The sequence below is a fragment of the Alosa sapidissima genome, chromosome 1 (assembly GCF_018492685.1).
Source record: "Alosa sapidissima isolate fAloSap1 chromosome 1, fAloSap1.pri, whole genome shotgun sequence".
NCBI lineage: Eukaryota > Metazoa > Chordata > Actinopteri > Clupeiformes > Clupeidae > Alosa > Alosa sapidissima.
This window is the reverse complement of record NC_055957.1, coordinates 54,710,964-54,724,396: the sequence shown is the minus strand read 5'-3', so window position 1 is coordinate 54,724,396 and position 13,433 is coordinate 54,710,964. Positions and strand designations below refer to the sequence as shown.

Genomic DNA, 13,433 nt, shown 5'->3' with positions numbered 1-13,433 from the left:
TTTAAAAGTTTTTACTGAGATGTGGCTGAACACCTTAATTACAGCCTCTATCATTCTACCAGAGGGGTTCTCCATCCTTTGGCAGGACAGAACAACTGAGTTGGGCAAGGACAGAGGAGGTGGTGTGTGTATTCTGGTTAACAAATGCTGGTGTATGGATGTACACACAACATTGACAGGATGCTCTCCTGACCTCCAACATCACATGGTTAAATGCAGGCCTTATCTACGCAGGGAATCCTCAGCAGTCTTTTTCATCACTGTTTACATTCCACCACATCACCACACGAGCGCTGGACGACTTGTATGAAATCATCGATTAGTACGAAACTCTGCATCCAAAGACTGCATTCATCATAGCCGGCGACTTCAATAAAGCCAACTTCAAGAAAGTTTTACCGAAGTACCATCAACATGTGAGCTTTCCAACTTGAGGAGATAACACCCTGGACCATACATACACTCCATACAGCCATGCCTACAAAGCCCACCCCGCCCAGTCGTTGGCAAATCGGATAACTCTTCTGTCCTGCGACTGCCAGCCTATAAGCAGAGGCTAAATGTGAGCAGCCTGTGATTCGTACAGCGCTTGATGGATCATTCAGACGCTGCCTTGCGTGACTGTTTCCTAGGGGTGTGATACAACAATGTCACAATATTTGTCATTAAGGTAAAAATCTGTCTCTTGGAGTAATAGTAGCCAGCATGACTGACGAGTCTGACGAAATTAGCAGAGAAGATGCCCCAGCCACATTTATTATGACCGCCGCTAGCGAAGCGGTCATATAATGATTGTCAATTTTTTTTTTTTTTCCCGTCATCTACTTCCTGAATATTTGGTCAACGATACCCGGGACACCGAAACACCGGTGCACATGAAATTTGGTGGGTATGTAGTCCCACTAGACTTTTACGGAAAATTTTTGTTTCGTCCCCGGGGGCCACTTCCCCCGTGCTGGGCCCCCCGAACCACAAAAAAAGCAGTTTTTCCTAGCCTGGCGGGCCATCCTATATCATTGAAATGTATAGTCTGGAATCGAACCATTTACCTCGCTTAATCCAAGGGGCGGGCAGAGAATTGTCTTTCAAACTGCCTAGGCATGCAATAGGCCAGCGCTACGACCATATCCGTATCCGGTCGGCAAAACGGCAAATACATCCTTCTTCGAAAGGAATTACTTAAGTGCATTGTGTTGCTCCAACTCCTCCAAAGTTGATGCCAACGCCGATTCAAACAACCGCTCTTCATTAGCCATAGCCACCTTCCTTGTTGTTCACCGTCACAGGACTGTCGTTATCCTGTTAAGCCCGCCTTAAGACTCTCTAACAAAATAGAGCGCTGTGATTGGATGAAGTCCACGACGTCAGCCAATAGAAATCCCTATGGTTTGATACTAGACGTACAGGCTGAGCAAATTAATTTGCCGCCGCTAGGGTGCGTCTAGATTTCTAGGCTAAGTTTTTCCTAAATAACTACCTGGACCGTGGCACTGAGGATGAAGAATCTTTTATGGTATGTTGGTCTCAAGGGCCCACATCAACCTGGCCCATAATCACTCATTTGTGATTTGCACCCCCCCGGTAAAAAATGAAAATGCAATATTATTCTGCTTTAATCGCCCCTATCTTCAGTTAAGATGTTCAGAACTGCACCACATTTTATGTGTTTATGATTGACCTGGCATTCTCTGGGGGTATGCCAAGTTTCGTAGAATTTCATCCATGGGGGGGTCTAAAAACAATTAGGTTATGTGTACATTTAGTGACTGTACACTCATTGGCCTGTAGATGGCGGTGCACACATATACACATGCACACACACACAGGCACCCACATTCTATCGGTATTAGAACAGCCGATACATAATTACAAATTCAGTAGGATTAAAAGAAAGCCAAAATAAATATTCATCATCATCATCATCATCATGGCTGCATTTCCAGTATTGGCGATAAGTAGTCGTTTGTCCACTAGATGGCGCATCGTTGCAGTGAGACGTAATTTTGTTGGAAGTTAAAAATGGGTTGGAAAAACAATGGACGCTTCCTACAAGAACTGTAGTTTACCGCAGAGAACGTCTAATAAGGATAGGACGATGTTCACATGAAATGTAATTCCCATTTCTTCTTGAAGCCGAAATAAATCTGAGGATGTTTATCGGACATGCTTGGTTTTTACTGCAGGTACGTTAATCTTATAATATCAATAAGGACCTAGGTAATGTTACCGTTAGTGTTGGTTGAGTGATGGAGGCCAATTTGATTGATTGCATTTGTTGAAAACTATAAATGCGGTTATACCAAGCAAATTGATAGCAGCACTGTAATTGTATCTTTCGACTGGCATTTGTTGCACGTGCTACAAAAATCATTCTGTGCAATGGAAGATTTACCAACGTTACACCGGTCTGATACAGTTTTGCCTATACATGCGTGAGACTGAGACGCCTGTTTATTTGTTTTAAGTGCATACAGGGTGTGAGAGGGGAATCGATGTGCTTTGATTCCAGCTTGGTAGTTGTAGTCTGTGAAATTAAAAAGCATGTGTGTGTGAAGTATCCAAACAATGACACCTTCATTTCATTATGGCTGCTTTAGCAACATACCTTAAGCTACTGTGTAGTGGGTCCCATTTAGAAGTGGCTACTTCATTTGCGCTTTCCTTGACTCATGGAGCTGCGTGAATTTTATTACAACTTTTCGCCACGATATGGCAGTTTAAGTCCGCTTGATACTGTAAGGCGTAAGCCATTGGTTTCCAAAGGAGATTTTTTGTGTCGCCAGCATAGCCTATTGACAACACAACAAGCCTATTGTAAATAGGCCTACCTTATAAGCCTACCTGTAGCTTAGGGAAGCTAACAGCTTTCTATTAGGATCTAGTTTGTTAGTAACAGTTTTGTCAACTCCCTGATGCATTTTTGCATTTAGAATAGCCAGAGCGTGGATATCTCAATCGGAAAATTAAACAATATCGGGTGCCTATGGACTAGGCTGGGTGAACCCAGCCTGATCTGCCCGCTATTTATTTTTTGATTTCTTAAAAGATTGAGCTTGGTCGGGGGAAAGCCAGACTAGCCATGGACCTCAGTTACACAATGCAAGGGATCATGAATCAGCCTATATTTGCACGAACAATAACGGACAACAGCTCTTCAACTTTGGCCCGTTAAAATGTGTATGAACAGTCTAGCGACGCATTTCATCAAGGCCCATTTGGACATGTCAGTTATTTGCACCACTGCTTAGATGTAAAACAGCATTTCGTTTCGTTTCGACTACTGTTACTTAATTTGTGCGTTAACAATAACGTTTCAGATTACTGTTACTTAATTTGTGCATTGACAATAAAGTATCAGATAAACTAAAGATGACTAAAATCTTATGTAGGAGAAGAAACATTCACAAAAAATCCATCCATCCAAAAATGACCTTTGTTTTTGATAGCTGTTGAAAATGGCATGGAACTGACAAAGATGTTTTTGTTTATTAATAAATAAATAAATAAATAAATAAATAACATTATGCTGATACCTTTTGCTTTTCCCAAATACAATGTAGCCTACAGGTGTAAGTGAGCTTTCATCAATCCAGTTGCAATGGATGAACTACCCTACTTGTGATTGTTTAGAGATTTTAAAGGTTTTATAACAATGCTACATCTTCTTTGGCTATTCTACAATCTATTCACCTTTTCAGCACCAGTAGGCTACTTTCTGTGCAGCCGCGCACACACACTCAGGCATGCCAAACAAGCATACACAAAAGTTTCAAGAGTGGGGGATGGAGTAAAAGATGGAGACAAATTGAAGTGTGATTTATTTTCGCGGAACGGATGTACAGGACTGAGCGGCGGTCATATTTTGTACCGCTATGCGGTACATCTAGTTAAAAAAAATTATACCAACATTTTGGGTATCCGCTAGAAACAATAATACGACTCCATTACACCGTTTCCCCTAAAACACTGTAGCATAACCGCTACTATAAGAACCCCTATGCTTCAATGTGCTGCCACGGCGCTCAGTCTTGCACAGCTGACTTCAAAAACATTTAGTTAGCCAGATTTATGGATGTGTGTTGAATCTACGCAGCTTACAGTAATACCCTCGCACAAAGGGTTCTCCATTGAAACTATCACCTAATAAGTGGCACACACTTCGTGTCTAGCGTGTTACTGTAGCTCTGCACTTCACTGGGAGTTGAGGGAAAAGTAAACAAAACTCCGTGGAGGGAGTGATGTCACACCACTTTTACAAGGGTCTACTCACAGTCTTATGGTAACGTCTGATTTTACTCGCTAGGGAGAGATAACGTAGAGGAAGTGCAAAATAGTCTTGTTAATAATTGCTTAAATTAAATGAGGTGATAATAAAATTAAATGTGGAGACATTTAGGTTTATAATAGCCTGCTTTTTACACATTTATATTGTTCCAATTCATTGCATTTTTATCAGGGTATACAGAAATCCTGAGGTGAAATTCAAAACCTTTTAATACCTTTTTTAATACCTTCTCAAAAAATTAAACATTAACACCACAGTGATTTTTATCGGTGAAAACTGTCTTAGCCAATTTTGAAGCAGTTATTTTAATATATTGATCAGGGGGTATGAAATGAATTGTTTTGACGAAGAAAAAAAAAAAAAGCTGTCATCTTTGCCAACATAAGGATATCCGGGTACTTGCGATATTTTCCAGAGACCGAGACTTCAAATCGCGGGTGCATCTGAGTGTAGCCTGCACACGACGGAGAGGGAGAGAGAGAGCGGGGTGGTGCGTGTGTGCCAGAGAGCATCCTGGCCTGTTTCGCTAAATCAATCAGTTTTCAGTGTAGGTGGGCTTTTATCTCTTTTCTCCCGAACTAAATTAATCAGTTCAGTGTATCTAGGAACAGGAGCGCCATGGCAGAGTCAGTCCAAAAAGTTACATTTAAGACCCATTTCACATCAGACTATAAAAAGTCTACCCTTGTCTCACAAGAGTAAAAAAAATAATGATAATCTTGCACACTGCAGTGTTTGTAACAGTGACTTTAGCATTGCCCATGGTGGGTTAGATGATTGCAAGACTTGTTGTGGTGAGTTTAACAAGGGTCATTTCATTTGCATATTATTCAGGCCTACACTAGATGGCTAGTTGCCAAGGCTACATGAAAAGCCCAAACTACCAAAATCTACATATTTTATTATTACAATTTCTATCTACAGCCTTACTTATTTGGTGTACTAACTAGACATTATTGAACAAACATATTAATCTGTATTTCAGTATCTAAGTAGGCTAAAGGGATACCTCCCTGAAATCACTTTTTTCAGGTTGGGATGTCTGCTTATACATTGTTGACATTACTGTTAAAATGCACTTCCAATAAAGTGAGTATTGCCAAAACCAGTTGTCATTTTTATGTTGAGGTGGCGGGGGTGTTGTCGGCAGCTGCTGAATGTAACTAATAAAGTAACTTGTAATCTAACTAAGTTACTTTTAAAATCAAGTAATCAGTAAAGTAACTAAGTTACTTTTTAAAGGAGTAATCAGTAATCAGATTACTTTTTTAAGGTAACTGTGGCAACACAAGAGTTTTTGTTTTGTTTTTTACCTCCACAGGCTTGAACAAACATCGCTGAGTATCTCACACGAGCAAAGGCAGAGTACCTGTTTGTATTGATGTTGAGGGAGGGGTATCAATGTTCTCAAGCCTATGTGGTAATAAATCTAACTGCCTTGGAGCACCCATCTCTCTTGGGTACAATATATGGATGCTTAAAGGCTTTTTCCCCCTTCCATGTTTAGTATCCTGGTTCCTGCTCACAGGTCTGGGAATTCATACAAACAGTGTACGATATCCCTGGACCAGTGTGGCCTATGGTTAAAGTGATGTGAGCACAGTTGGCAACAAAATCTCAAGTTACTATTTGAGGCCATATTTGTTTGTTGTCCTGTGTTTGTCCTATTTTTTGCTATACTTCTTGGAATTATATGATCATGTTAGACTTCAGGCTTTTTGCCTGACGAAGACCCAGCAGGGTTGAAACGTTGTGCATTAAATATATGAGAGTCAAAAGCAGTGTTGCGGACATTATATTTTTTCATTTGAGTAAGTTTTCTGACTACTACTTTCTGACTCTGCACATGGGTTGTTTTTGGGTTATTTCTAACCCAGCAGTTTTTAGATTGTACCATGTTTGAATAGGATGGGTGTGGCTGGGTTCATTGGATGCAGGGAATCTGAAGGAACAAATGGAAAGAAGAATTTGTCAAACATTCCATACGGTTTCGGAGATATGAGCAAAAATATACATTTGCTTATTTTAGCACCCCCTACGGAAATAAATGGGTAATTTTGTTTTGTGAGATCATGCATTGAGTTGGGACCTATGGTAAAAATGTAACATAAAAATGATGCGTAACTTTCAAACAACGAATCAAAAGTCAAAAAGGCCAATCTATTAGGCCTGGTCTGTAATGTACCGAATTCCATGAGAATCAGATCAACGGTCTGGGAGGAGATATATTTGCTTCACTTTTGAGATATTTGAAAATGGCGGGACAATTTACCATGGTCAAATTGGCGTGGCTGACTTCATTTGATGCAGGAGCTCTGAAGGAATAAAAAGAAAGAAAAAAATGTCAAAAATTCCATATGGATCTTGAAATATGAGTAAAAACGTAAATTTGCTTATTATAGCGACCCCTATGGACAGAATTTGGTCATTTCATTTTTTGTGAGATCATGCACTGATTTGGCACCTAAGGTGAAAATTTGGTGTCTGTATATATTACAGTATGGTTGCAGATACAGTTTTGCTGCAGAAACATAATTTCATGAAAGGGTTAAAAATCATAACAAAAACAATAAGAGTCCTGCAATTTTGTTGATTTGACCCCTGCTGCAAGCGGTGAGCGTCGGGGTCCAATGAAAATGGCAGAAGTGCCCTTTAACAGAATGAAGGTGGGGGCTGTAGCGCCCCCTATGGACCGAACTGTACAAAATTTAGTTTGCGTCCAGAGAATGCAATATTGCTTATGTGTATGAAATTTAATAGGATTGGACCTTTACAAGATACAATATAGGTAATAGAATTATTATAGGCCACGTCCCAAAATTGGATTGATGCATAACTTTCAAAACAGAGTGACGAACCAAAAATCGGAAAAATTCAATCGGTTAGGCTTGGTCTGTAGATGATGTGTACTGAATTCTGTGGTACAAAAGGTAAATATTATAGCATTCCCTTATGGACAGAAATGGGTGATTTCAGTTATCTAGACAATTGCACTAATTTGGGACCTATGGCCTATTGACACGCGAAATTAGACTGTTGTAGGCTATAGCCTAAGTTAAAAGTTGTAACAGAGGTAAATATCGTAGCAAATAGCCTATGGTGATGACACAGCCTTTAAACATTTAGCCTACCGGTATTTCACTCTCACTGGAGTGAACGCAGAAAGGGCTGTCGCGCAAACAAATTAATTAGGGTGATCTGCATCTCCGTTCACCAAACGCTATGGTTTTGCTAACCCATTCGCACAATAAATAATTTCTGAAAGGTTCATTGTTAACGTGCGACATTTCTCCATGTGGGGTTAGTGTCAAGCAGTGAAGTGATAGCCAATTGCAGGTAGGCAATGTTCAGACAGATGACGGGCACTGCTTTCTCTGTTGGTATTTCTGTCCCTCAGAAAACGGTGTTAAAATGGTGTTTTTAGCAGTCAATTTTTTTTTTTTCCGGGGGTGAATCCCCGGACCCCCGCTCACATCATCCGCACTTTCTCTCAGAAAATACTTCCCACGTCCCTGAATCCCGGCCATAATTTGAGGATTTACGGTACCTACTGTAGGCTATTCATCCTCTATTGATGTTCATGCAAACCTGCACAGTCGACCCCTCCCCCCCCTCCAATTGGGCTTGGCAAAAAAATTGGCAATACTCCTTTCAGACAAGTTGCACCCCTGCCACTTTGTATTAAGTTTTAATGACTCAAAAATGACATTTTTAGAATCAGAGAATGAAGAACACATCAGGTTCATTAAAAAGTATTTTCTATGCGTCACGAAAGGCTTCAGAGGGTGGGTTACAGTTAACACGATATACCCAAATTTCAATAGCCACAGAATGGACTTCGTTTGGTATGTTTTAGGAATCATTAGCCTACATGCTTTAGGCTACTTCAGCAGATTTCGTTAGTTTATTTGGAGCTCCTTAAAATAGGCCAATTGTTTTTCATAAGGGTTATAGGTTTTCAGAACAGACAAGTCACATACAATCCACTTGGCTTTTCATAATTAGAGCTGCAGCAGATGTCACGCAGCTCAGAATTGATCATTACAAACTGTGTTCATAGACATACAGTAAACTGTTTGCTTTTGTTTTACTAATGATTAAAAAATAAAATAAAAAAAGTCAGTTTGGGTTTTCGGAACACATATTTGAATGATAGGCTATGGATACATTACTTGGGCTTAGGAAGCAAAAAAAACAAAACTTTATTTCCCAGGATCTGATTAATCTAATTTTCGGGAAAAATATTAAACCCTACAGCAAGTAGCCTGCCTTGGTAGGGACGTTTGAATCATGTAAATCTGACATCAAATAAACTGAAACACTTCAAAATAAACGTTCAAATAAATCCCAGAGTTCGGTTTTGTTAAGGTTGCATTATTTACCTAATTTACATCTGCATTGGATGACTTTTTTTTACTGGAAGGGACCGAAATCCTATTTTTAATCTATTTCCTAACATTTCGGGCCTACCCGCGCATGCCCTTTTCCTCCTCTCTCAGGTTTAAAGAAGCCCTATGCAACAATTTTAGCAAAAATGACCTTAATTATGTAGGTTGAGAGTCGTTCTGATGGTTCTACAACACTTTTTGGGTCGTTTGGTGGGTGCTTCGTCTCCCCCTAGTGTTTCTCTGCGGGAAAAACGAATATGCAACTTTCTGGTCCCGTCCCGAACAAATCCGGATGTGACTCAGCGGAAGTATCCAATTGCGTCTCGAAAATGTAGTCAGATTGTAGTTTCTAAGAAGACTGCAAAACGGACTCCAACTTGGCTTTTTTGCGGTTGAAATTGTAAGTAGCCTACCCTTGGGTGAACTTCGTTTTTGTAATGTGGTTTGATAGTCTCTTGAACAATGTGTTTGCTCGACCGTTTTATTGTGAGCCCCGTATGTGTTTAGCTTGGTTTCTTGATGGCTAGCTCGCTAGCTAGTGGGGGTTTAGCGTAGCAGTCACTTGCTACCGAAGCTGCAGGGGGAGCCATGTCGTGAAAAATGCGAGCCCAAATCAGGCGAAAACCCAGAAACAGCAAAGGAATAACCAGACCTGCATAGGGCTTCTTTAAAGGGTAACTGTGACTGGTGGTCTATTTTAAGCAAAGGATGAAGCAGAGGTTCAAGTTCAAGTAGTTTTATTGTCATGCACTTATAAAATGAATTATAAGTAATGAAATTCTTAAGCTCAAGAGCCAGCTCAACTTAAAAGAGTAAATTAAAAGCAGTAATTAAGAAGGTGTATTTTGTGTGTGTGTGTTTGTGTGAGGGGGGGGGGGGCGGTGATGAAAAGGGGAATGATGAAAAGGTGTGTATGTGTGTGGGGAGGGGACATGTTGTGTGTCTGGGTGGGGGTTCTGAGGTTTGAGGTTGATTAGCTATGGGGAAGAGAATTACAGTTCAGCATCCTGGTGGCTTGTGGAAAGAAGCTGTCTCTGTATCTGCTCATAGAAGTCCACATACTCTTGTACCTTCTACCAGATGGTAGGAGGGTGAAGACACTGTGGCTGGGATGACTGGGGTCGCTTGGTCTTCTTTCTGCAGCGCTGGCTGTAAAGGTTCTGGATAGTTAGTAACTCAGTCCTTGTGATGCGTTGCGCTGACCTGCTTGCAGAGCTTTGCGATCATGAGTAGTGCTGTTACCATACTATAGAAGTTAGTCAGTATTTCACCATCCATACCAAACCGCAGCCACAGAAGAAAGAAGAGCTGCTGTCTTGCTGACTTTGTGACCATACCTATATGGTGTGACCAGCTTAGATCCTCACTGATGTTAATTCCAAGGAATCTGAAGCAGCCGTCTCCCTCTACTGCTGTGCCTCCAATGTAGATGGGTGTGTGCTCTTCCTGCAGTGTCCTGTAGTCCACAATCAACTCCTTTGCTGACGTTGAGCAGCAGGTTGTTGTCTTGGCACCAAGATGTCAGGGTTGCCACCTCTGCTCTGTAAGCAGACTCATCATCAGCAAACTTAATGATGGTGTTTGAGGCGTGAGTTGCCATACAGTCATGAGTGTACAACGAGTACAGCAGGGGGCTTAACACACATCCCTGCAGTGCACCAGTGCTGAGTTACCCAGCCGTACCGCCTGTGTCCTGTCAGTCAGGAAGTCAAGGATCCAACTGCACAGAGAGGAACTGATGTGCAGGTCTCTCAATTTCATGATCAGCTTGGATAGAACTATGGTGTTAAAAGTGGAGCTGTAGTCAATGAAGAGCATCCGTACATAGGTGTTTTTCTTATCCAGGTGAGAAAGCATTTGCTTTGAACACTGCTCTATCGCATCGTCTGTGGACCTGTTTGGCCTATAGGCAAACTGGAGTGGATCTAATGTAGAAGACAGGGAGGATGTAATATTATCTTTAACTAACCGCTCAAAACACTTCATAACAACAGAGGTGAGAGCAACAGGTTGGTAATTGGCTCACTGTTGATTTCTTAGGGACTGGAATGATGGTGGACCTCTTGAATGCGGGGATAACAGACTGATGCAGAGAGAGATTAAAGATGTCAATAAAGACCTAGGCAGTTCAGATGTGCAAGCCTTGAGAACACAACCTGGGATATTGTCAGGTCCTGGAGCTTTATGTGTATTCACCCTTCTAAATGATTTACACACATCTCTTTCAGATAACTGAAATGGGCAGCAATCTTGCTTTAACAGAGACTCTGACCTGATGTCATTTTCAAAGTGGTGTGAAAGGTTGGTGTGAAAAGGAAGAGGACTTTTATTTGGTCCAGTAAACAATACAAAAGTAGCCTCCAAAAGTGTCAATAAACAATGCAAAAGTACAAATGTCAATAAATGGCAATAATAAACTGTTGATAATAATAAAATGTCTAAAGGCTCTTAAATTTACAGCAGAGAGAATCCTTGGGATTGGGAAGTCTTGCGCCCATCAGACATTTGTGCCCAGGGGTCTATGAATTGTTAATCCGGCCCTGTCCCCAACAAATCGCACCTTTCCACCTCTTTCCACCAACATGCATTAATTTAATATTTTCTATACCCAAATGCATTTTTAATATTGCTTCTATTCACCAAGGAACGTGAAATAAACTAAAAGATATAACTAGGGCTGTCAATCGATTAAAGTTCAAAAACTCTTTTATTATTATTTTCACTGTTCAAATAATGTCCATAATAATCTATGATATGACCTAATATGCTGAGGAAATAAATTCAAAAGTGCTTCGGGAATAAGTTTTTTTTTTCCACATACAAGGCATTTCAGGCCACAGATATAACCTAGGGGACACAATGAAAACAAATTAACACTCCCCACTATGTCAACACTATTTCTTCGCATTGATGTGCGACTTAAAAGTAAATGTTCCAATCAATGATCTAGGCAGCACATTTTCTTCTCTCTCCTTCATTTTACAGTCTAATGGTTAATGACTAGAACGGCTCGGGGTCAAAGGTCATACGGAATCAATTAATCTGCGTTATTTTTTTTAATCAGTTATTTTTTCTCAAATTAATTAATCGAAATTAATCAGTTTTTTTGACAGCCCTAGATATAACACATTTACAATAAACCTTTTTCCCACTGCAATGGGTAATAGACTCTTGTAAAAAGGCTCTATTATTAGTGTATCTTAAGCAGGGTTCCCATTCTAAGTCAAATGTAAAATTCCATTACTTCCCTGACAAAAATCCTGAATTTCCATGACCAGTCGGGAAATGGACATTGAAAAAAACAGGTAGGGGTAACTACAACCAACCACTCATGCTCCGCTACCACAGTTGTGGTGGCATGCTCAAGCGTTATGTATCCTTCTTGCAAACTTGACTATAGCAAAACCATTAATGAAAGCAAAGCAATCATTTACGTCTTCATAAAATAACAACTTGCCAGATATGCCTTCATAGACAATAACGTAGACAGCAAATTAAGATATTTTTTCGTTTTGTGGAGCGGCACCGGTATCAAAAGCAGATTTCGATTTTCGTTAACCACTGTGTAGCCAAGCCTTATGCCATACCCAAGTAGCCTAAATCGAGGTCACTTTTAATTATGCATGATTTATTTTGTTATTGAATTCGTAGGCTGGGATTCCTCTCGGCAACAATTATGTTTAAAGGTAGCCTCCTGCTTTTTCAGAAGGGACGGCAGGCAGGCTACTGACAGAGCATCGTACAGTGGCAGAGCGACGCACAGTGGCTGAAAGTGGTACTACAGTTTCACACAGCTTCACGTCACGTAATGCGTGAATGAAGTGGCCATTTCAAGGTAAAGGCCACTGTAGATGTACCGCAAAGCGGTACAAAATATGACCGCCGCTCAGTCCTGCACATTCTCTCAACAAAAATAAATCACGCTTGTCAATTTGTCTCTTCATCTCCTACTTCATTCCCTACTCTTGCAACTTTTGTGTATGTAAATGAATGTGTGCATGTGTGCATTTGCTATTGTGTATGTGTGCTTCTATGTGTGTGTGTTTTCACTGTGTGTGTGTGTGTGTGTGTGTGTGTGTGTGCTTGCCTGCATGTGTGTTTTTTATGTGTCTGTGCATTGTGTGTGTGTTGGCTTGTGAGTGTATAAATGGGCTTCTCTGTGTGTGAGTTTTCACTTGTGAGTGTGTGTGGGGAAGTAATGGGGTGTGTGTGTTTCTGTCTGCTTGCCTGCATGTGTATGTGTTTTGTGTGTGTACAGTATGTGTGTTTACTTGTGAGTGTGTGTGTGGGGGTAATGGGGTGTGGATGTGTGTGTGTGTGTGTGCCTGCATGTGTCTATTTCTATGTGTGTGTGCGTGCAGGTGTGTGTGCGTGTGAGTGTGCGTGCGTGCCTGTGTGTGTGTGTGCAAGTTTGTGTTTGTGTGTGTGTGTGTGTGTGTGTGTGCGTGCGTGTAAGTCTGTGTGTGTGCATGTGCGTGTGTATGCCTGCATATCTACTGTGTTCGTATGTGTGTGCGTGTGTCTTTATGTGTGAGTGTGTGTGTTTAAGCATGTGTGTGTTAAAGATCCCATGCCAATAAAATCCCATTTTTCCTGTTGTTTTTGAAAATAACATAGGTCAAAATGAGTTTGTGATCTGTGGTAAGTTTGAAATCTATGCACTTTGTCTGCTGTATGCAATAGCCAAATGAAAGGAAAAGGCAGAAAAATTGAGCCAATCTGGGTAAGCGGTCATTGCTACGTAGAACTGCCTAATTATT

At 40.8% G+C, this 13,433-nt stretch overlaps 1 protein-coding gene across 6 annotated transcripts in view; it reads right to left on the bottom strand.

The window, feature by feature from the left end:
- Positions 1 to 13,433, bottom strand: part of LOC121723629 (guanine nucleotide-binding protein G(olf) subunit alpha) — a 178,815-nt gene that overhangs the window by 86,542 nt on the left and 78,840 nt on the right. The window contains exons 1-2 of one of the 6 annotated variants that reach the window (XM_042109535.1): positions 6,558 to 6,600; positions 6,180 to 6,227 (exon numbers count right to left, since the gene is read on the bottom strand). The exons of 4 other annotated variants lie outside the window; for them this stretch is intronic. In XM_042109535.1, the coding sequence (XP_041965469.1) occupies positions 6,180 to 6,182 (3 nt within the window). In that variant the 5' untranslated portion in view covers positions 6,183 to 6,227; positions 6,558 to 6,600. Of the gene's footprint in view, positions 1 to 6,179; positions 6,228 to 6,557; positions 6,601 to 13,433 lie in introns of those variants that run through there. One more of the 6 variants, XM_042109523.1, reaches the window with a different exon arrangement.